The sequence below is a fragment of the Urocitellus parryii genome, chromosome 5 (genome assembly GCF_045843805.1).
Source record: "Urocitellus parryii isolate mUroPar1 chromosome 5, mUroPar1.hap1, whole genome shotgun sequence".
Lineage (NCBI taxonomy): Eukaryota > Metazoa > Chordata > Mammalia > Rodentia > Sciuridae > Urocitellus > Urocitellus parryii.
The window spans coordinates 62,943,866-62,969,084 of NC_135535.1; the positions used below are offsets into that span (position 1 = coordinate 62,943,866).

Consider the following 25,219-nt stretch of genomic DNA (forward strand, 5'->3'; position numbering starts at 1 on the left):
GAGATGGGGCTGTAGCTCAGTGGTAGAGCACTTGCGTAGCATATGTGAGGCAATGGATTTGATTCTCAGCACCACATATAAATAAATGAACAAAATAAAGGCCCATCAATGTCCAAAAAATACAAGTAAATAAAATAAATAAATAAAATAACTATCAGTATCTCATTGATTTCCCCTAGATTGATATCCTTTTTGTTTTTTTCTTTTTTTAAAATTTCTTTTTTTCAATATTTGATTATTTATTTTTTTATTTATTTTAGTTGTAGTTGGACACAACACCTTTATTTTACTTATTTATTTTTATGTGGTGCTGAGGATTGAACCCAGGGCCTTGCACATGCTAGGCAAGCACTGTACTACTGAGCCGCAACTCCAGCCCAATATTTGATATTTTAATCCATGTTTTGGTAATGATACCTGGAAGTGTAGAATTGATTAGGGTTCTGGTTAGTGGTTTATTTTCCTTCAAAGCAAATTCCAGTGGGGCAGGAAAAAAATCTTATTTTTCCTTTAATATTCCTTTTTGAGAGTTGCTTGTATGAAAGGCATTGTGTTATACTCTAGAAATGCAGCATTAAGTAGAATGCACATGGTCCCTGTCTCAAGGAAGTCATCAGCTCCTACAGTTAATGTCAACCTTAAATAACAGCAGAAATTTTCTAATCCTGCAAACTGTGAAAAGATTAATGTGATTTATGGTTCTTTTTCTACTCTCTTGTGTGTGTGTGTGTGTGTGTGTGTGTGTGTGTGTGTTACCAGGGATTGATCCTAGGAGCACTCAACCCCTGAACCACATCCCCAACCCTTTTTTTTTTTTAATCTTTTTTGAAACAGGGTCTTGCTAAGTCTACTCACCTTTTACATCTTTCTTTTTAAATATATTCAACCAAAATACACATCCTGTAACTATAATCACCATCCTACACTTATGTTCTATTGTATTAAAACATCTTAAAAATCAAATGTTCAGTGGTAGGGAGTCAGGAGAAAAGGATAGACTGAAGGCCCAAAGTACATCTCAGACATGAACCAAGAGGCCTGTTTGATCACTCAAACAAGTCATATATTGTCTACTGAGATCACTCCCAATATTGTAACTTATCCTACCCATTGTATTTTAGAAAAAAAGTAGTAGTAAATATCTTTAAGTGAAAATTCATAATTAGCCAGGTACAGTGGTGCCAGCCTGTATTTCCATTTATTTGGGATGATAAGACAGGAGGATTGAAAGTTTGAAGACAAGTGGTGGTGCGCACCTGTAATCCCAGCAACTTGAAAGTCTGAGGCAGGAGGATCTCAAGTTTAAGGCCAGCCTCAGCAACTTATCGAGGTCCTAAGCAACTTAGTGAGACCCTATCTCAAAATTAAAAAGAGCTGAGGGGCTGGGGATATAGCTCAATTGGTAGAGTGCTTGCTTTGCATGCACAAGGCCCCAGGTACAATCCCTAGTATCACACACACACACACACAAAAAAAAAAAAAGAAAAAAAGAAAAAAATCTGGGGATGTAGCTCAGTGGTCAAGTGTCCTTGAGTTCAATTCCCAGTACCAAAAAAAGAGGGTCTGGGGTTATAGCTCAGTGGTAGAGCACCTGCCTTGCACATGTGGGGTACTATGTTCAATCCTCAGCACCACATAAAAAATAAATAAATAGAATAAAGATGTTATGTCCATGTACAACAAAAACAAAACAAAAAATTGAAAAAGTAAAAGCTCAAAGCCAGCCTAGACAACTTAGCAAGACTATCTCAAAATTTTAAAACTTCAAAAAGAGTGAGGGATATAGCTCAGAGGTAGACTACTTGTCTAGAATGTGATAGACTTGGGTTTCAGTCCCCAATACTTCCCCCCAAAAAAATCATAATTAGAAAATTCAGATGATGGGGGCTGGGGATATAGCTCAGTTGGTAAAGTGCTTGCCTCACATGCACAAGGCACTGGGTTTAATCCCCAATGCTACCAAAAGAGAGAGAGAGAGAGAGAGAGAGAGAGAGAGAGAGAGAGAGAGAGAGAGAGAGAGAGAGAGAAAGAGAGACTTAAGAAATTCAGAAGGACTGGATGCATAAATATAGGGTAAGAGCTAGGCACAGTGGCACATGTCTATAATTCTAGCAACTCAGGAGGCTGAGGCAGGAGGATCACAGGTTTGAGGCCAGCCTCAGAAATTTAGGGAGACCCTGCCTCATAATATAAAAGGGGCTAGCCAGGCCTGTAATTCACTTGGGAGGCTGAGGCAGGAGGATGAGAGTTCAAACCCAACCTCAGCAACTGAGCGAGACAACTCAGTAAAACCCTATCTCTAATAAAATATAAAAAGGGTATGGAGATGTGGGTAGGTGGTTAAGTACCCCTAGGTTTTATCCCTGATACCAAAAAAAAAAGAAAGAAAGAAAGAAAGAAAGAAAGAAAGAAAGAAAGAAAGAAAGAAAGAAAGAAAGAAAGAAAATGTGGAGGATGGGGTGGGGCTGGAGATGTAGCCCAGTGGTAAGTGCCTCTAGGTTCAATCTCCAATACTGCAAATAAACATAAATAAATAAATGGTAAGAACCACATAGGCCATTCACCAACACATCTGACATTATGGAATTTAAAATTCTGTTTTGTAAAATGTTCCTTAAAAAGAACCAATTTAGAGGAAGACATGACCTAAGTGACCGTCAATTATTTCAGAATATCTTAATTTGGTAGATAAGGGAAAGTTGATGGATATGAGGGATCCTCTCACAAATCTATATAAGTGAGGACATTTGTAAATGATAAATTAGATGCATTATTGATTGTATTGATTGATACCTTGTTCCTTTTCCATTTCCTTTTTTTTTTTTTTTGGTACAGGGGATTGAACCCAGGGCTTCGTTTATGTTAATTCGTATATGTTAAGCATATGATGCTCTACCATGGAGCTACACCTTTATTCCCTTTTTCCTGTTGAATGATATTTATTTTCAGGAGCAAACATGTGAGGGGTTTGCAGTATAATTGCTTGGAATGAAAGTGACACGTGTTGTTGTTGTCTTCTGTCTGCCACCTCCTTTGTGGCTTTTTTTTTTTTTTTTTTAATTTTTTTTAATATTTATTTTCCATTTCTCGGCAGACACAACATCGTTGTTTGTATGTGGTGCTGAGCATCGAACCCGGGCCGCACGCATGCCAGGCGAGCGCGCTACCACTTGAGCCACATCCCCAGCCCCTCCTTTTTGGCTTTTAAAATTGGGAATAATCATGTTTAAATTAAGAGACAATTGTATATGTATTACCACAAACTAAGAGGCTGAAAGCAATGTAACTATTCTCTTGCAGTGCAGGAAGTCAAAGTCTAAGCTCAAACAGTGAGGCAAGGCCTTACCTCTCTGAGGAGACTCTCTGGGAATATCATTTCCTGACCTCTTGTAGCATCTGGTTGCTGCCAGCATTTTTTTGTTTATGGCTATACCACTCCAATTTCTACTTAAGTAATTCATTGCCTTCTCCTCTCTATGAATCTAATCTCTTTTTGGTCCTGGGTGGCTGAACCCAGGGGCACTTTACCACTGAGCTACATCCCTAGTCCTTTTTATTTTTTCAGACAGGGTCTCACTAAGTTGTTTAGGGTCTTGCTAAATTGCTGAGGCTGGCCTTGGACTTTCAGTCTTCCTGCCTCGGCCTCCTGAGCCAATGAGATTACAAGTATACAACACCTTTTTTTTTTTTTTTTAAAGGACACTTGTGCTGGCTTTTAGGGCCCACCTGGATATTCAAAAATATCCTCCTCATCTCAAGATTCTTAATCACCATAAAAAGTATCACTCACAGGGGGCCGGTGTTGTGGCTCAGTGGTAGAGCATTTGCCTAGCATGCATGAGGCACTGGATTTGTTCTCCAGCACCACACAGAAATAAACAAATGTAATAAACATATTGTGTCCATCTACAACTCAAAGAATATTTAAAAAAAAAAAAAGTGGGGCTGGAGTGAGGCCCTGGGTTCAATTCTCAGCACCACATACAAATAAATAAATTAAGGTCCATCAATGACTAAAAAATATTTTTTTTTTAAAAAGTATCACTCATAGGTTCTAGGAATCAGGTCATGGACTTATCTTTGGGAAGCTATTATGGAATGAATTATGTCCCTCAATATTTATTGGGCTGGGGATATACCTCAGTTAGTAGAGTGCTTGCCTTGCATACACAAGGCCCTGTGTTCGATCCCCAGCACCACAAGGAAAAAAGAAAATTTATATGGTGCTGAGCATGGTGGCATGGTGGCAGGAGGATCATGAGTTTGAAGCCAGCCTTAGCAAAAGCAAGGCACTAAGCAACTCAGACCCTATCTCTAAATAAAATACAAAATAGGTCTGGGGATGTGGCTCAGTGGTTGAGTGCTCTTGAATTCAATCCCCAGTACCAAAAAAATGGGGGTCATCTAGGGATATAGCTCAATGGTAAAGCACTACTGGGTTAAAACATTATATGGTGAATTCTTAACCCTAAGTACTTTATAATGTGACCATATTGGAAATAGGATTATTGCAGATATAGTAATAGGAGGATGGTGGGCCCCTAATCCAATATGGGTGGTGTCCTTATAAAAAGAGAAAATTAGACACAGACATACATACACAGAGAGAACACCATGAAGGGACTGGATGTATTCAGCCACAAGCCAAGGAATGGCAAAGATTACCAGAAAACCACTAGAAACATAAGAGAGGGGTATGGAATACATTCTCTTTGGCAACCTTCAGAAGGAAGCAACATTTTGAGCTAGCATTTTGATTTCAGACTTTTGACCCCTAGAACTGTGAGATAATAAAGTTCTGTTGTTTAAGTCATCCAGTTTGTGGTACTTTGTCAGGGTAGTTTTTCTAAACGAATAGGGAGCTATTATCAACCTACCAATGTAGCCGTTTGCTACAGTGAGTTGTTACCAGAAGCAGTGACTAGGAGTTCCAAAGCCTTAGTTCTCCCTGACATCCACCCTTGGAATTTATCCTTTCTCCCTTCTCTTTGCCCTTAATGGATGAGGCTGCTTGTAATATGATATGAAAGTTAATAGGATCCCATTAGCACCTCCTGGTTGTCTATGTTTCAGTATAACACAGTGGGAGGTTCTACATAATTGGAACAATTTATCATTTAGACCACAATCAATGAATATGGGTTTTTCACTAACCTTTCTGATGAGAAACTTAGTGCACACAAAACATCCATTATATTTGCCAGATGTCTCTAACCTTGAGGAAGACTGGAACAGGCTTCCAGAAACTGGTCCATGAATAATTTCCCCAATTTAGTCAGACCTTTATGAATCCATTTCAATAAAAATATTTGAACTGGCGATGTAGCTCAGCAGTAGAGCATACACTTAGCATGCATGAGGTTCTGGATTCAATCACCAGCACTCAAAACAAACAAACAAAAAGAATGTGAACATCTATTACATGTCAGGCACCATACTAGGCACTAGTGACAAAAAGATATATAAGACATCAAAATATTCACATCACATGAGATAATTAGACATGTAAAGACACAATTATGAGCCCATCGAAGGGGCACATGTCTGTAATTATAGCTATAAGATCAAGGCCAGCCTGGGCAGCATGGTGAGATCCTGTGTAAAAATAAATAAGAACTAAGGATGTAGCTAAGTGATAGAGTACTCACCTAGTATGCCTGAAGCCCTGGGTTAAAATCCCTAATGCTGGGGGTGGGGGAGATGAAATTACATTATAATATGATAAATGTAATTCTGTAAGTATTTGCAAGTACTGAGAAACCTGGTAGAAATCAGGAAAGGCTTCGTGGAGGAAATGATGCTTTTGAAGGATAAATAGAAGTTTGCTAGACAGACATTGGAGAAAAACAGTCCACACATAATAGAAAAGCAGATGTGACAGAATGAAACAGTGTACATTCAGAAACAATGTAAGTAGTTTAATATTGACAAAGTGTAAAGTAATGGAGAACAGCAGGAAATAGACTTCCAAGCTTCCCATGTTCTACTGTTTTTAATTGCTTTGAGTGTTCAAGAAGTATGTGGTTGCAAGTTATGTTGGGGAGCATTGATTCCATTCTTTTTCTCTGCCTGCCTTCTTTTAATGCAGACCTCTAGTCAGTGGCCGTCATTCTAAAAAATGTCTCTTATAGCCAAAACACAAGCCCCTAAAACCCATTTGCCTGGTTTTATAAAAATGTAGGCTGGGGATGTAGCTTAGTGGTAGAGTACTTGCTTAGCATGTGCAAGGCCCTGGATTGGATCCCCAGCACTGCAAAGAGAAAAAAAAAAAAAAAAGTGTAGCTCATCAAAACTTTCCAGGTTAAGTAAACACAAATATAATCAACCAGGTGAATATGTCAACAAATCAAGATAAGAAAATTTTTTTTAATCATTAAGTTAAGGTGGTAAGGCAGAACCCAGCGCACAGGAACAGTGGTTTATTCAAAAGACCTTCCAAACCATTTGAACCTCTGTCTTTGCCTATTTCTTTACCAACTATAATCTCTTCTATGGTTACTGAGTCTGCATTTAAACTTTGACAACTTGTTTAAAATAAAAGCTTATTGCTGCATATTGGAATTATTTAAAAATGTGTGTAATCTCCTTATAAGCTTGAGCCAGCCATCTAAACACTGGTTTTATTTTTCAATTTTATTATTATTATTTTTTGAGACAAGGTCTTGCTATGTTGTCCAGGCTTGTGTTTGACATTCTGGGACCCAAAGGATCCTCCCACCTCAGTCTCCCAAATGCTAGGACTAGTCTTGCAACACCACCCTGGCTTAAGCACTGGTTTTAGAGAGTGAGATTTTTCTCTCCCTGCCCTTAGCTTTGTATTTTCTATTGGCTTGACTATTTCCTCAGAGATCAAGACAGAGTTTTGGTTACTATAGGTTCATGTACTGGCTTTTTGTATAAGTCCTGCTCAGCTTATTGTAAGCATTCAAAAACTCCTAGGGTTTTTTTTTTTTTTTGCTTTTTTTTTTTTGCAGAGCAGGGGATTGAACCCAGGGCATTCTGTACTGCTAGGCAAGGACTAGGCAATTATTATTTTTCCACAGTGAAATTTTTAGCCATTCAAGTGGCTAAAAATTTCAGAACACAGTGTGGTAGGTTCTCCTAACTTAAATGGTTAAATTCCACACTTTTCACACTGTATCTTTGTCCTTTCCATCCATTTGTGAGATCTGGGAATTGCAACACTTACTGTGTAGGAAATTAGAAGATATATTATTTGATGTGTTTTTCATGAAGTCTGTACCTCATAACACCTTAGTAATAATCAGGGAAGAGAGGAGATGAAAATATAAATGCATAGTATTAATAAGAAATTTTATAGGTCTATATGGTAATTATTTTGATTTTAAAGAAACTTTCCTTGTTTTGTCAAGAACTAGTTATCCCTTCAGGAACTTTAAAGGTACCTCAACTAAGTGATTACATCTGGAAAGTAGAGTACTAAAAGATCTACCATTAGGCAAGAGCTGTGGAGAAAGCAATTAGCCACATAGTAACTAAGGCAGGATCAAGACCAGCTGATTTATTGCTGGGATTTCTCTGCTTCTAGGCACTGATCCTTTAAAGTTTGTTGAGCATTTAATTCATCCACAAAAGTAGGACACATAGCAAGATTATGTCCTTGTTAATTTAAAAAAAATTTTTTTTAGTTGTCAATGGACCTTTATTTTATTTATTTTTATGCGGTGCTGAGAATTGAACTCACTGCCTCACATACGCTAGGCAAGTTCTCTGCCACTAAGCCACAACCCCAGCCCTCCTTGTTAATTCTTAAGCATGGATCATGGAGTTTAATAAAGAGTCAAACATTAGGGAGAGCGATAGCCAGGGAAAAGAAAAGAGATGGCTCCAACCTAAAACTCCATCTTTGATGAAGAGTGATCTTTAACTGCATCAGCTTCAAGAGTAACATAAGATATCTCTCTTTTACCATTTGTTTCTAAGGAAGCTTGGGGCAATAGGTGATGATAAAATAGAGTAATTTATTGGGTATACTATATGAAAGTAAAATAGAATTCTTCATTTGTGTACAACTGATAAATATTCATGAAGATGCAGAATAAGATACATTCTCGCATATTCCATTTCCAAGTTCCTTAGATATAAAATGAAGAAGAATCTATACATCCTGAAAATCATCATATATTGATCAAGAATGTTTTCAGCTGCAGGTACCTAACAGTAGCTTAAAATGATATGCACACTGTAATAAAAGAAATCCAGAATTAGGACTGTTTTAGCAGCTACACAAGTTTATCATTCTTTCCTCCTCTCTACTGTGCCATTTTTAGGTATTACCTTTGTTTTTGAATTTATTTTTTAGCTGTAGTTGGACACAATACCTTTATTTATTTATTTTTATGTGGTACTGAGGATCGAACCCAGGGCCTCACATGCGCTAGGCAAGCACTCTGCCGCTGAGCCACACCCCAGCCCTAGGTTTCACCTTTTAATCCTCATCTGTATTGCCTCTCTATTAGGATGGAAAAGAAAAGAGAGATGGTTCTAGGTACTCAGCTGTTCTAGCTTTTCCTTTTGTAAGGAAACAAAAGCTTTCCCAGAAATACCATCCTCCATCTCACCTCTAGTGTATTTCTCTGTTTAACTGGCCAGAACTGAGGGCCAGATTGAATCTTGACTGCCTGAGAGTAACATAAGATGTCTTGAGAGGCTGAGAAAGTGTCTTGCTTTTCCACCTTTATAGTGAGGCAAATAAGGGAGAAGGGCCAGGAATGGGGATTAAGAAACCAATAGCATCTTCATCAGACCTAATGTCTCTTCCTTTTCTCTGCCTATCTCCCCCTCCTCACAAGCAGTCCAGTTATGCAACAGTCTTTTCAGAACTAGGGACCCATTCAGAATTTCAGTTTTACAGCCATTTTGACACATAACAGTTTTAAGTTCTTACTGGGGGGAAAAAAAACTAAGAATATTATTGGCTGTGCACAGTGGTGCATATCTGTACTACCACACACTCAGGAGGCTAAGGCAGAAGAATCACAAGTTCTAGGCTATGCCCTCTTTTAAAAAGGACTGGGAGTGTAGCTCAGTGGTAGAGCATTTGCCTAGCATGCATGAAGCCCAGGGTTCTATCTCTGGTACTGCCCTCTCTCTGCGGTTGAATATATTAAAAAGAGAGAAAGGAAAGAAAAAATATTTGTATTTACTTTTTTACTGCCATGCTTGGGAATTACAGAACAGAAGCTGAGATAACCAGGACTTTGATTGAGTAAATTTAAACCAGCTGTAAGATCATAGTTCTCAATGAAATAGTAAGCTATATTTAAAAAACAAAATTTTGGGCTGTGGGTATAGTTCAGTAGTAAGGCCCTGGGTTCAATTCCCCACACCAAAACAAATAACTAAAAATTAAAATAAAAACAAAGTACCAGGCTAGGGTTATGGCTCAGCAATAGAGTGCTCACCTAGCACGTGCAAGGCCCTGGGTTCCATCCTCAGCACCACATAAAAGAAATAAACAATTAAAATAAAGTTATTGTGTCCAACTACAACTAAAAAAAAAAAAAGAAGAAGAAGAAGAAGAAACTATCTTTTTCCACTTAAATTGATAAGGAGAGACTTTTTTATCTGTGGGGCATATGTTTTAATATGCCCCTGAAATACTCTTATTTTTTCCTATTTATACATAAATAAGTGAAATAAAGGCATTGTTGTTCAACTACAACTAAAAAAATAAATATTTTCCTATGTATACATATATTTTATGATACAGTTTAATTTATAAATTAGGCACAGTAAGAGATTAACAACAATACATGATAAAATGGAACAATTATAACATTGCATTAATAAAAGTTATGTGAATGTGGTCTCATAATATTGTACTCTAGAATCTTAGCAACCTCCCAGTTGTGTTTTCTTTTTCCCTTGAGACTTCTCCCCTTTTAATTAATTAATTAATTTATTGAATAGTTTATTTTTTAGTTGTAGATGGACACAGTATCTTTATTTTTATGTGGTGCTGAGGATCGAACCCAGGGCCTTGCACGTGCTAGGCGAGTGCTCTACTGCTGAGCCACAACCCCAGCCCATCTCCTCTTTTTTATTTAAAGGAAGCACTTTACAGCTCCTTCAGCATATCCAAATTGATGGCATCACTACCCTTATCTTTGGGGCTATTAAGTAAAATGAGGGTTCCTTGAACACACATACTCTGTACTACCACTATAATTCCAGTTATCAGTTGATCTAATAACTGATCATTGAGATAGCTACTAAGTGACAGTTGGGTGATATATACACCATGGTTATGCTGGACAAAGGGATGACTCATGCCCAGGGTGGGAGAGAGCAGGACAACATGATATTTCATCACACTACACAGAATGGACACAATTTAAAATATTAGGGCTGGGGGTATAGTTCAATGATAAAGTGCTTGCCTAGCAAAAACAAGGCACTAGATTCAATTCCCAGCACTGCTAAGTAAATAAATAAAAGTAAGCTGGGTGTGGTGGTCCATGCTCTGGAGGCTAAGGCCAGCCTGAATAATTTAGCAAAACCCTATTTCAAGACAAAAAAAATCCAAAGAGCTGGGGAGGTAACTCTGTGGTACAGTGCCCATGTGTTCAATCCCCAGGACTGCAAAAAAAATGAATAAAATAAAACTTATAAATTTATTTATTTATGGAATTTTCTATTTACTGTTTTCACACTGAAGTTGACCACAGGTAACTGACACTGAAGAAGGTGAAACCATGGGTAAAGGGGGACTACTGTACCATCCTTTTTCCTTGACTACCTAATCACCATAGGAGTTGGCCTGCCTGGCCTTTGGAGCTCAGCTTCCTTTCTCCTGATTTATTGGGCATCTTTAATTCACTTGGCAAAAGACATCACCCAGTCTGACAAACATTTTCACATTTGTCATAAACGAGGAAACAAGAATTAAATTAAAAATGAGCAGTGAGATGTGGCTGAGTGCTTAAAACTTAAGCTACTTAGAGGAATACTTTTTATCATTGGCTTATACGACATAGAATAATGCATTGATATTAATCCCAGATAATAATGATGAAGAGTAAATTCAATGTTGACCACAGCTTTAATATTCTTTTTCTGTTCCCCTCTCATTAGCTTGTTGATTTAATACAACCTTTTCAGATACCCCAGGATATGTTTTATAAAAGGAGGAATACAGTTCTTGACACTGCTTGGCACCTGTGGGATGCTGATATTCTACCTATAAAATTCAAGTAATTAAGATCCTAAAAGAAAGTTCTCAAAATGATGAATTAAAATTACCATTGGAGCTAGGCACGGTGGTGTACACATATAATCCCAATGATTTAGGAGGCTGAGGCAAGAGGATTGCAAGTTTGAGGCCAGCCTCAGCAAATTATCTCTAAGCAACTTAAGTAAGACCCCGTCTCAAAATAAAAGTAAAAGGGCTGGGATGTAGCTCAGTGGTAAAGTGCCTCTGGGTTCAATCTTGATAGAAAAAAAAATTTTTAAATTAACAATGGAGGGACTGGAGTTGTGGCTCAACTGTAGAGCGCTCACCTGGCACATGCAGGACCCTGGGTTCAATCCTCAGCACCACATAAAAATAAAAAAGTGAAATAAAGGCATTGTTGTCCAACTACAATTGAAAAGTAAATATTTTTTAAAAAATTACCACTATAGGTTTGAGAAATGAAGAAGGAACTTAAAGGGTACTGTTTACCAATTGCCATTGTTTTTTTAATATTTATTTTTTAATTATAGGTAGATACAATAACTTTATTTTATTTTATGTGGTGCTAAGGATCGAACCCAGTGCCTCACACATGCCAGGCGAGCGCTCTGCCTCTGAACCCCAGCCCCAGCCCTTGCCATTGTTTTTAGTTGATATTTTTTGCATAGACATTTTAGTTTGTAATAAAATAAAATTTAATTATGAAGTCAGATATCCTAAGAAAGTAAATTTACCTGAAAGGACATGACACCACTATCTTTTCATACTACAGCAGTATAACTCTGGCATGTTGAAATTGTCTTAGGTGCCTTTCTATAATAAAGGGAATCTTGTATCAAATAAAGTAGGGAAGATGCATGAATTGTCATTTATTTGTGAAATGAAATTTACTTTGGAAGTAGAGATGGAAAGCCATGGGATGTTTCTGAAAGTATGCCCTGTTAAGATCTTAGAGCCAAAGAGTAAAAAAGTTTTTCAACAGTTATTCTTATAGCAATCATCTATAAAACTGTGCCCCATCACTAAAACAAGAATTTTATCTGCTGCCAGAATCTTCTCTTTGAGATATTTATATATCCCTCCCAAACAGAAAATCTTTCAATCCATAGCCAATTGAATTTACCTTAGGTACCATTTGTTGGGGAAATTTTTTCCTCCTCTGGTCTTATTCATTCCTCTAACAACATTTTCTCTTGAGAGTATTTTGGGAAGAAATTTCCTGTTCTTATTTTTCCCCTATAAATTACCTTGCACACACATGCAGCATATGAACTGCTGTTGCTGTGGTTGTGTTTATTTGTTGAACAATCTTGTACTTTGAAATGATTCATTCAAGAGCCACGAAGCATTCAAAGCAGGATGTATGACTCACTTAGTAAACAGCAGCATCTTGAAGGAGAGAGCAGGAGCCTGGGTCTGACTGAGGTAGAAGTGAAAGTCACGTTGGCTTTGAGGTATGTGCATTTGTGTATTCACTTCCTTCCCTTCTTTCCTTTCCTTACTTTCTCAGATGAGTGATATTGTGCATTAGGAATAGAATCAATGCAGTGAAGGTGAAAAATCCTTGCAAGACTCTTGCAGATGTCCCACTTTCTTCTTTCAGGATATGTGATCAGTTGAACTTCAAAGATCATTTGTGTTAAAAAAAAAAAAAAAAAGATAGGCTTTTCACTACCTGCTCAACACTGATATTACTATATTCTAGAGCTTGCTGCCCATGGTTTCTCAAGTTTTCTGTGGCTTTTTCTTACTATTTTCTTTCATCGAAATATGCTCAGGTGGAAGAAGCAAAGATGGCAGAGTGAGGAGCGCCTCGGCCATCTGGCTGTTTGGTCTCTGGGCTGGGGGCAGGCAGGCCCCTGGGAAGTCAATTGGGTCTGATGGACCATGGGAGAATCCTTGTCACACAGGATGAACACTTTCCTGACATTTAGGTGCTTTTATTTTCATCTCAAAACCAAATTCTGAACTCAGGATGTGGCAGGTATTTCTGTGTTCTCTTCTAGAGCAGGTAGTCCTGCTTTTTTTATCCAGCCACTTTCCCTACTGAAATATGGATACCTCTACACATTACCTCTGTGGTTTGGAATGGAGAAGACTGCTTTTCTTTTGTTCCACCTTTCAGATTCAACACAGAAAGAAGCCTTTAGGGTACAATTATCCTGCTGACTTCTCCAGGAAGAAAAAAAGCACCTGATGGGTCTTCTGCAATTTGCTTAATTATTTTGCAAGTTGAAGGCTGATGTTTAATTTGAAACAGGTGCTTAGGTTGTGGTATTTGTGAATTCTTAGCCTTTTGCTCCAAACAAGAAGACTTACAAATGGCAAGTATGGATGACTTCAGGGTTTTTAAAAAATGTCTTCCAGTTTTGGCCACTATTATGATAAGCACATTTGAGACTGCAGCAATAAATTACAAATATTTGTTATAATTTGAAAAGAAAGAGATGTTAAAAAGTTACATATATCTCTAAATCCTGGTTCATCTTGTGACATAGATGACATAGATTTTTACTGGACAGATATGAAAGTCCAGTTTTGCAGTTAACCCTTTGATGTGATAAAGAAGCATAAAGACAAGATATCAAGATTGATTTCATATCTGATGTACTAAAGAGACTCTGTACAAATACATAATTTCACTTGTGTAAATCCACATTTTTGGATGAAGGAAGGATTTTTCTCTTGGAGACAGAAGCTGTTGTTGACTTTTTCAAGCCTTGGAACATTGCTGTTTTTAAATTTTGTCATTCTTCTACAGAAGGACCAGATTGTGTAGCAGCTAACCCTGTGAGTGCATGCTTACATTTAGTTGAAAGAATGATCAAAGCGAACAACCCAGTTTGAGTCCATGATGGAACCCTGTTCGCCTTCCTAAGATGAGAGGCTGCTGTATTACAGTTTTATTCATCCTGTTTTGTGGAGTCATATAGCACAGTAGAGTTAATTTTCCATGTGGCCAAAACTGGAAGAAAAGTAGCACAAGTAGTTTTTTAGTTAAGAAGGTGTGATGTATGACCTGCCTTCAACTTTGGACATAGATGAGTAGAAGAAAAACAATGAGAAGTTTCCATATAACTCCCTTTTCCTAAGAAAAAGAAACAAAAATGTCTTATGTAGCATCATTTGACTTTTTGGAATTTTACATTACATAATTCCATTTTTAACTTTTACTTTTTAAAAAACATTTATTTTTTAGTTATAGTTGGACACATACATTTATTTTATTTTTATGTGGTGCCAAGGATGAGTCCAGGGCCTCACATGTACTAGGCAAGCATTCTACTGCTGAGCCACAACCCCAGCCCTCCATGTTTCCAATCCTATGATTGTTTTGTTGTAGATTTAGAAGAAATTCAGGATCTGAAAAAAACCTTAAATAAGAAAAATAGTTTCAATAAGGAAAAAAAAAAAGATATGCTCAGGTAAGCCAGGCATGGTGGCCTGCGCCTGTAATCCCCATGGCTCCGGAGGCTGAGGCAGAGGATTGCAAGTTCAAAGCCAGCCTCATCAAAAAAGAAATGTTAAGCAACTCAGTGAGTGAGACCCTGTCTCTAAATAAAATACAAAATATCTGGGGATGTTGCTCAGTGATCCGGTGCCTCTGAGTTTAATCCCTGCTACCAAAATACACACACACACACACACACACACACACACACACACTCAGTTGTAGATACCATAATAAAAAAGAAAGCTGTCCATGAAGCTCTGCCAAACCTAAAAACTTTGGAGAAAGGATAATGAGGTTTCAGCATAAATGACTTTTCAGACTGTCACAAATGTAAACTTCATTCCTTGTATTTTTCCTGGGTAGTTTAGGCAATCAGAGCTCATTTCCTAAAAACTAAAGAGTTCTGAATAGCTCCTTCCCTCAGTCTCCTCTTCTAAAATAAGGAAAGGGACTTGAATTCATCATAGGTCAGGATGTAAGAACAGTTCTAAATGTGAGGCAAATCCACACAGAAACTGGAACTGTTGTAGCCAAAAACAACATTTCAGGAATGAACCTGGCTAGGAGTTGAGTGCATATTGCACAAAAATTTCACTGGTCACAATGTTTTACCAAGGATTTAGCTTAAAACTGTTACATTCCTAATGCTCATATATTTATACCTGGCTCAGAGTCAAAAGGCAAAATTTAGCTTTCGTTTGACCTGAGCTCTCATTTGCTCTGAGACGTTTTTTAATTCTGTTCAGTGCTGCTATTTAAAAATACTTTAAGAGAGTAGGCTAAATGAAAAGAACTATTTCTAAACATTGACTTATTTAGAATTATTCCTCAAAGAATAATTACTTTTTTTAGTACAAAACCTGTCTATCTTGAGATTTCAAAAGGGAAAGACAAAGTTGAATATATGATGCATGCCAGGTACTGTACAATTTTATATAATTATTTCATTTAAAAGTGTAAGAGTCTGTACATAGTGGCTCATGCCTGGAATCTCAGCTACTTAGGATACTGAGGTAGGAATATCTCAAATTTAAGATCAGCCTGGGCAACTTAGTGAAATCCATCCCAAAATAAAATAAAAAAGGGCTGGGAGTATAGCTCTATGGGAGAGTACTCATGCAAGATGCCCTCAGTTCAAAGTTCTGGAATGCCTGAAATGTTTCATATCTGTTGTGGGTGGCAATTACTTACATACAAATTTATTGAGACGTATACTTAAGATTTGTGCATTTTCTATGTTATATCTGCATTTAAAAACAAACAAACAAACAAACTTTGTAGTTGTTGATGGACAGCATGCCTTTATTGTATTTGGTACTGAGGATGGAACCCAGTGCCTCAGACATGCAAGGCAAGTGCTCTACCACTGAGTTACAGCCCCAGCCCTGTACCTGCATTTAAAAATGTAAAATAAGACTTCACTGAGATTTATTCCTGATTTATAGTTCTTCAGGTCATTCCTCTAACTCTTTTCATTTACCTTTGTTCATTTAGTCAGTTTGCTAGGAGGTTTCATTCTATATTCTCTTATTACATAAATGTAGGTGAAGGGAAAACAACTAGAAGTGCAAAAGGTTTTTACAAAGAAGTCTCATGGAATTAATTGTTAATAAGAAACTATACTTTCCCTATCCATTCTGCAACTAATACCAGTTTTCTGATTGATTTCCTCATAGTACTGACATTCTGTTTTATGCTTCTTCACATTTCTTTTTATTTCATTTTATTTTTTCTTGGTAAACAGGGATTGAACCCAGGGGTACTTAGCCACCAAGACACATCCCCAGTCCTATTTATTTATTTATTTATTTATTTATTTAGAGGCATAGTTTTGCTAAGTTGCTTACTGCCTTGCTAAATTGCTGAGGCTGGCCTTGAACTTGCTATCCTCCTATCTTAGCCTCTCAAACTGCTGGGATTACAGGCGTGTGCTACTGCACCCAGTTGACATTTCTTTTTCTTTCTTTCTTTTTTTTTTTTTAAGAGAGACAGAGAGAGAGAATTTTTTTTAATTTTTATTTTTTAGTTTTAGGCGGACACAACATCTTTGTATGTGGTGCTGAGGATCGAACCTGGGCTGCACGCATGCCAGGGGATCGCGCTACCGTTTGAGCCACATCCCCAGCCCCCAGTTGACATTTCTTAAGCTAACAAAAAATTTTTCCTTCTGCTGTTTTTTTTTTCTTTCCTTCCATCAAGGAATGAAAATCAAAAGTAGGCAAAACTGCTTTGATTAGCTTCTTCTGTATTATCTCTTTGTTACTAACAAGACAGTACTTGAGAATTCTATTTAATCTATATCCCAATTACAGTGCTTTCTGTTTCCATCTTCCTAATTTTTCTGCCTTAAATATTTGCAGATCTGTAGGACATCCTCCATTTTATAAAATGAGTTTGGGGGGCTGGGGATGTGGCTCAAGCGGTAGCGCGCTCACCTGGCATGCCTGCGGCCCGGGTTCGATCCTCAGCACCACATACAAACAAAGATGTTGTGTCCGCCGAGAACTAAAAAATAAATATTAAAATTCTCTCTCTCTAAAAAAATAAAATAAAATAAAATGAGTTTGGGAGTTTTCTTCTGCCTGTGGTGTTTGTTTTTTTTTTTTCCTTCCAAGTTTCAGGTCCAAAAACATGTGTTGGCAGTTTGGCAAAGAAAACTAAAAACAGCCTTTAAATTTTTTTCTGTCTTTTTCAGTTACTCTGTAGAAGGGTTTCTCAATAAAGACAAAAGAGAGATTTTGAGTTAAATAATTCTTTATGTTGGAGACTGCTTTAGTCAGCTTTTTCACTGCTGTGACCAAAAGACCTAAGAAGAACAGTTTTAGAGGAGGAAAAATTTGTTTGGCACTCATAGTTTCTGAGGTCTCAGTCCAGAGATGGCTAATTCCATTCCTTAGTGCCTGAGTAAGACAGGACATCATGGTGGAAGAGTGTAGTGGAAGAAAACAGGAATATGGTACCAGGAAGCAGAAGGAGAGAGAAACTGCTCCCCTGACCACAAAATATAAACCCCAAAGGCATGCCCCCAGTGACCCACCTCCGTTGGCCCCACCGTTTCTACCTACAGTTACTATCCAGTTAATCCTTATTAGGGGATTAATACACTGATTATGTTAAGGCTGTTCTAACTCAATCATCTCTAAGCTTTCTTGCATTATCTCACATAAGAGCTTTTGGGGGGCACCACATATCTAAACCACAACAGAGGTTATCCTGTGCATTATACAGTATCTATAGCATCCTAGACCTCTACCCTCTAGAAGCCAGGTAGCATCCATTTGTGACAAGCAAAAATGTTTCCAAACATTGCCATATATTTTCCTAAGGAGCAGAGTTGCCCCTTATTGAGAACCACTGCCATATAGTATAAACCGCATTTAGAGAAAGTGGGCTTGAGAGAGAAGATTCAAGATTGACATGTGATTAAAATCCCCCCTCCCTCTTTTTTAAAACAGGGATCTGAGTTTTATTCCAGCTGATCTCAAACTCCTGGACTCAAGTGATCCTCCTGCCTCAACCTCTCCCCAGTAACGGGGACTACAAGCAATCTTAGAATATATTGTCTAGATCAGAGCTATCCAAAAGAAATATGAAGTGAACCACAAATATGAGCCACATATATAATTTTGAGTTTTCTAGTAGCCACATTTAAAAATAAAAATATAGAAGTGAAATTAATTTAATTAATTAATATTTATCCCAATATTTGTAAAATAATCATTCCAACATGTAATCAACATAAAAATTGAGATGTTTTATTTTATTTTTTTATTTCTGATATTGTCTTCAAAATCCAGTGTATGGTTTGAGTAATAGTGCATCTCAATTCAGATTAGCCTACATTAAAGTGCTCAATAGCCATGTGTGGCTAGAGGCTGCCATATTGGATAGTGCATACCTAAATGATTTTGGTTTCTGGATGGGGTGCAACATAGCACATAATACTTTTTCTCTCCTCTTTTATGCCAGGAAACTGTCCTGATTTCACTTACTTCAGTAAATAAGATTCCAAGTTTATTATCATATAAATTATTTTCCAAGATATATAAACTGTCTTCTGCTTCCAAACTGATTCAGATTCTTCAGCCCCCATTTTGAATAACATCAGCCCTCTGTTTCCTTGGAGATGGTTAACATTCACATTTATTGAATATTATGATCATGTGTCCTACAACCGTATCAGTATTCCCTGAGTAGCTTGTTTGACACAACCATAATTATAGATAAAATCAGAGAAAAAAGGAAGAGCCATTAAGGGTATTAACATGGGGGAGCTAGATTATTAGATGGTCAGTAATTTGTTGTTGTTGTTGTTTACTGAGGATTGAATCTAGAGACGCTTTTCCACTGAGATACATACCCAGCCCTTCTTACTTTTTATCTTATTTTTTGTTAATTTTTCTTAGATATTGATGGACCTTTATTTTGTTCATTTATTTATATGCGGTGCTGAGAATCGAAACCAGTGCCTCACACATGCTAGGCAAGCTCTATCACTGAGCCACAACACCAGCTCCTATTATTTTTATTTTGAGTCAGGGTCTTGCTAAATTGTTTAGGGCCTCTCACTAAGTTGCTGAAGCTGGTCTCAAATTTGTTATTCTCCTGACTCAGCCTCCCTAGTTGCTGGGATTTCAAGTGTATACCACCACACCCAATAGGCAGAAATTTTCCAGGAACACTCTACTACTGATCTACCTTCCTGGTATTTTTTTAGTTTCTTTTTTGACACAAGGTCTCAAAATTGCCTAGGCCAACCTCAAACTTGCAATCCTCCTGCCTCAGCCTCCTGAGTAGATGAGAATATAGGCATGTACCACCACACCTGGCCCTTCTACCTCTTTGATTCAAGAGAATATTCTGTATTTTACTAAGTTCAAAATTTTTATCAATTAATAATTTTGGCTATTTTAATTCAGAAATTGCTTTTAGAGGGATCATTCCCAAAGCATGAAATTCGAGACTGATTTTCTAGCATGCACAAGTCCCTGTGTTCAGTCCCTATCACTGTGAGTAGTGGGAGGGTGTGCTGATCTAGAGAAGATTTTTTTTTTTTTTTCCAGTGCTGGAGATTGAACCCAGAGCCTTATACATGCTAGGCAAGTGCTTTACCACTCAGCTATACTCCCAGCCCCTGATCTAGAGAATTCTTTTTTTTTTTTCCTCCTGTTCTATGTGATTGATCCTGAGCCTACAGTGAACAAGCTGGCCCCAGACTTCTCCAAATCCACAAAATTTCTTTTCCTCCAATGCTTACATGTCCAAAGACAGAGAACCAAAGAAATGCCTTTGTAAGACAAAGGTTCTAGAGAATTCTTAAGACATTAACTTCTAATAAACAGAAAAATGTAAGGAATATTCAAAACAATAGCCAACAATAATGTTGGCTTTTTTTGGGTACCGGAGATTGAACCTAGGGATGCTCAACAACTGAGCCACATCCCCATCCCTTTTTTATGTTTTATTTACAGATAGGATCTTGTTAAGTTGCCCAGGGCCTCATTAAGTTGCTGTGGCTAGCTTTGAACTTGCAATCCTCCTGCCTCAGCCTCCCGAGCCACTGGGATTATAGGCATGCTCCGGCATGCCCCGCTTGGCCTTCACTTTGACCAAAGCTTCAGTAAGCTTTCATTCTCCCCCTCCTACTCAAGATTACAAGAATTACATTATAAATAGCAGGGACAGATGACTGGGGCCAAGACTAGGATAGTGCCCTGCTTCTTAAAAGTATGCCCTTTTGATTCCTCCTCCTCTGAAATATACTACATTGTTTACTCAGAGGTCATTGTTATTAGTAGTAGTGCTGTCACGGACCTCCTTTAGCAGTTTGGTGAAGCCAGTGAACCATTTCCTAAAGTAATGCTTTTAAATTCATAAAATACATAGGATTTTAAAGGAAATTATATGGAATTATGTGGAATTTTAAAGTTATCAAATGTATGAAAAAATATATGTGCTTTTTAATTAGTGCATTAAATAAGCTCTAGTGGTAGGTATGGTAGCTACTATAACTTCAAAATAGTGATGAGTGTAAAGATTATTTTCCCTGGGTATGGTGGTACAGGCCTATAATTCCAGTGACTCCCTAGGCTGAGGCAGGAGGAATACAAATTTAAGACCAACCTTGGCAACTTAGTGAGACCCTGTTTGAAAACAAAAAGGTCTAGGGATGTGACTCAGTGGTAGAGCACCCTAGATTTAATCCCCAGTACTGCAAAACAAAAATACAAAAACCCAGAATATTTTCAGGCATGATGGGGTGAGGCTCAGTAATAGAGTGTGTGCTTAGCATGCAAAGGCCTAGAAACAATCCCCAGAGGAAAAAAGAATATTTTGCAGTATCTTGTAATAACTACAAGGTGCTATAAAAATGTGTAATTTCTGTTATGAATTAGAAATGCTAAATTTCAGCTAGAGTTTAGTTCAACTAGAGTTTTGGATTCATCAAACCCTCTGACATGCTAGTAGGTGGTAAATCCCTTCTGCCACCTACATTTCTCTTCAGGCCCAGCTTTTGATTTGGAAAAAATAAATAGCTCATGGATGACTTGAAAGGGGTTTGGAGAACAGGGGTATGGAGCAAAGAGGAACAAGAACTAGACAAATGAAACATGTCAGGCCTATGCAGAGAGTTGTAGCCAAAGGGAGGATCTGCCTTTTAAAATACTGATAAGGGTCTGGGGATATAGCTCAGTGGTAGAGTGATTGACTACCGTGCTTAGGACCCTGGACTCAATCAACAGTTTCAAATAATAAAATACTGAACAATCTTAACTAGACCCAAACCTGATAGAGATTTAAAATCTTACTATCAGCTTATTTTAAAGCAAACTAGATTTCTGATAGTAGAGGATTTCTTGCTTAAAAGTCATTTCTTTGGCTAGAGCTGTAGCTCAGTGGCAGAGCGCTTGCCTAGTATGTGTGACACACTGGGTTCAATTCTTAGCACCACATTTAAAAAAATAAAAACAAAGGCATTCTGTCCATCTACAACTACAAAAGAAAATTCTTTTTAAAGTCAATTCTTTTAGGCTCGAGAACATTGTTCAAAGTTTTTCAAACTACCTGCATGAAATTTCCTTGAAGTGCCTATAAACATATTTTTGAAAAAGATTCCTGAAGGGCTGGGGATGTGGCTGAAGCCGTAGCGCCTCGCCTGGCATGCGTGTGGCCCGGGGTTGGATCCTCAGCACCACATACAAACAAAGATGTTGTGTTCGCCGAAAACTAAAAAATAAATATTAAAATTCTCAAAAAAAAAAAAAAAAGATTCCTGAAATTACCAGAATCAACAAGTCTGTTTAATCCACTACCTTTTGTCTCCCCTTAAAAGGATGTTTTTGATGGTTTTTTTTATGTTGTTGTTTTTCTCCCCTTGTAGACAATTCTGCTTATTTCCTTTTATCAAATACAAAGCAATCACAGACCCTGTATAGTAACTTGTTTAACCTACAGATATATCCCTGGTTAACAGACTGTCACCTATCTTTCCACTCCCACCATCCCTTAGGGAAAATCTATAACTAAAAAAGTTGGTGATGGGGTTTACCAATAATAGAGAAAACTATAGTTCTTGATGAAATTTTCCTGTATTTTGTTCAGTTTTGTCTTAGATCCATCAGAAACCACTAAGGTAGTTTTCTTTTGACTGACTTCTTGGATCTTCACTTTTAATTGAAAATTCCTTATGCCCTTTAGGCCACGTCTGCCTTGCTTGGAAAGAATGTGGATCTTAACCTGACTTTAGAAGTGAATTTGGAAAAAAGCTACTTTGGGGTAAAATAAAGGAGCTGAAACAGTTTAGTGTTGTTTTCTGGATGGGGGTGGGAACTAGAATGGGACCAACTTCTGTGTATTTGTTTTGCAGATGAGTTGTGGAAAGGAGGGTTGAAAGTGTGGTGTTTTGTGGGGGGTATATATCTATATCTATAGATATAGATATATATATAGAAGAAAGAGAAAGGTGGATTAAGCCATCAATCACTATTTTTAGAAACAAAAAGACAAATAGAATCATGTTTCAGAGCCTCCCTATTGAAGAAGCTGTGGAAAGCTGCAGCATCCCGGCAGTTACTGTGTTGTAGGCATGTTTTAATGAAGGAACAGGACCAGCAGCCACAAAGGGACGTTTGAGAGTACTGTTCTTTTGAATTACTGCTGTTCATCTGTTCCTTTCACCTCCTCCTTTTAAAGAGGTGGAAGTATAAATTATTGTCCAGTAACCCTGTCTTACTTAGTCATAAACTGGGGTGGACTTTGTTGCACCTCTTCATTGTTCTTTCATCCACGCCTCTGAACAAATAAAATCTCTGTGCTTTCTCCTTTTCTCTTCCTTCATCCTGCCTACAGGCTCCTCCCTACCCTTAATTTTTTTTTTCCTTTCATTTTTATTCTTCCATTATACAGCTAGCAGCATTGTACCAGCCCCTTTATGGCTGATGGAGCCCAGGCAGGCTGCCCGATGAGGGGAGACAACATTTGGCCGATGGGGTTGTGTATGCCATTATTGCTGGCCATTGGGCCTCTGTCCTCTATAGCTCCGTCCTGGCTCATTAAAATCCTGAGCCAAATAGCCACGCAGGCGCCTGCTGCAGCACTGTGGGGGCCAGGAAGTTAAACGATTCTCCTAATCCTGCATAATTTATCTCCCTGTTAGTCCCCTCATAAAATAGTCCAATTCAGCTCCACCATGGAGAGCTTTGTTCTGAAATGTCCTATTTTTGTGATGACCAAGTGCCCAGCCTTTCCCTTCTTCTCTCTTTATTATTATTAATAAAAATTGTTTTCCCCTTGTTCACTGCAAGTTTGTCTTAATGGTTTTTTTCATTTGGAGCCTCCTCCTGGACCCCACTCCACCAACAATCTGTCCATTTCTATCATTTGGACCTGATATTACAGAGCAGTTGGTGCTGTGGTCTTTTCCCTTTCCTCTCTTCCCTGCCTCCCAGCACCTTTTTTCTCCATCTCTTCTCCTTTTCCATCACTTCCAATATTTTCTCTCTTCCATTCCCTCTTTCTAGGGACCAATCTCTTTGCAGCATGTTTGGTTTAGGATATTTTAAAAGGTCATTGAATTGGTGGAGTTTTTTGTTTGTTTGTTTGTTCCACATCTCTATTTCCGTTTCATTTCAGAGATTTACAAATGAGGACCACCTGGCAGTTCATAAACACAAGCATGAGATGACATTGAAATTTGGCCCAGCCCGAACTGACTCAGTCATCATCGCAGGTATTTGCTGCCCCAAAAGCCACGAGCCTTGCTATCACCAGACAGTTAAGATTAATACCAGGGACCAGATGTACTGGGAGCTGTTCTCCCCTTCTCCCATCAAGAGCCCTTATGTGATCTGCATTTAATCAGGAAAAAGGAACACTAAAAGCTCCCAAATTTCTATTATGCTTTCCACTGTTTTTAATAATGAGATTGTATTCTGTGGTTTTTTGAGAATAAATGTATTGAGGCTTTGTCCTAGCTTTTTTCAGTCTATTCCCTCCTTGCTTTCTATTTATTAAGCCTTTAGAAGATTTACAGACAAGAGATGGCTTTGACATTTCCCCCTACCCACAGTGAAGGGGTAGAAAAAAGGCAAAAAAGCCCACTTAGGCTGGCTGTTTCTCTTCCACTGGGTGTCAGTTTTCTTCCAGCAGGCTGATTATCAGTTCGTAAATTCAACTTCCCTTGTGAACCCAGACACTGTTTAGGGCACAATTCCAGAACCCAAACAAGACATTTAGTCAGTGGGACTTTTTCAAGCCAATTTGGGTGACCTGGAACCTCTCGCCAGTTGTTTTAGATACTGTCTTGCTTCCATGCGACGTTCTCAAGGGAGCACTCTTTGTAACCACTCTCAAATCTTACAGTAGTTCTTTTGTACCATTTGCAGCTAGACAGACATACAAAAACCAAAGTGGACTTTTTCTTTGGATACCAAGAAAGGTTCTGATTTAATCCAAGCTAATATTTAATCAATAGTGTATTTAGTTGGAGATTATCACATCAATTAATAAATCAATTAAAGCATAATTTCTCTAAGTATTATTAGCCAAAATGCTATCCTAGACATGGAGAAGGACAGAACCTCTTATAAATCCCATATTCCATATTAATTCAGCAAATATTTATTGAATATCTACTGAGTACTTTTCCAGGAGCTTGTAGATTCATAATCCCTGAGAAAAGGATACGAATAGAAACAGTGTCATCAGTAATTCTTAAAACCTAAAGATTTTAGGGAAGAGTGGGTAAGATGTTATCTCTATAGGTAAAACATACTTAATTAAAGCAGAACATATATACTTGAAAAACATATAATATTTGCACAAAAAAGTACAAGTGAACAATACAAACAACATGAATACCGAGAGAATTAACATTAAGTGGAATCCAAATCATAGCATTCCTGTTCTTCCTGCCACTGTCCTCATTATATTTAGATTCCTCTAAACTCTCCTAGTTGGCCTCTTTGACTAGTCTATCTACCATACTACTGAAAAGTCAGTCTTTCTTAAATTCTACTCGTGTGGTCAAAATCTGTCATTATTTTATGTTAACCCATTTTTGTCTCATT

At 37.8% G+C, this 25,219-nt stretch overlaps 1 protein-coding gene and 1 non-coding gene across 4 annotated transcripts in view; one reads left to right on the top strand and one right to left on the bottom strand.

The window, feature by feature from the left end:
- The window catches only part of LOC113189748 (cyclic AMP-dependent transcription factor ATF-7), a 103,707-nt gene that overhangs the window by 47,707 nt on the left and 30,781 nt on the right, over window positions 1-25,219 (top strand). For all 3 annotated transcript variants that reach the window (XR_003301688.2, XM_026398684.2, XM_026398685.2), the window contains exon 3: window positions 23,784-23,880. Coding sequence is in view for 2 of the 3 variants with exons in the window: in XM_026398684.2 (XP_026254469.2) it covers window positions 23,784-23,880 (97 nt within the window). In the remaining variant the exon portion in view is untranslated. The remainder of the gene's footprint in view (window positions 1-23,783; window positions 23,881-25,219) is intronic.
- On the bottom strand, window positions 19,821-19,951 carry LOC113189838 (small nucleolar RNA SNORA38). The gene has a single exon (XR_003301702.1). It is a non-coding gene; the product is annotated as a small nucleolar RNA SNORA38 (small nucleolar RNA).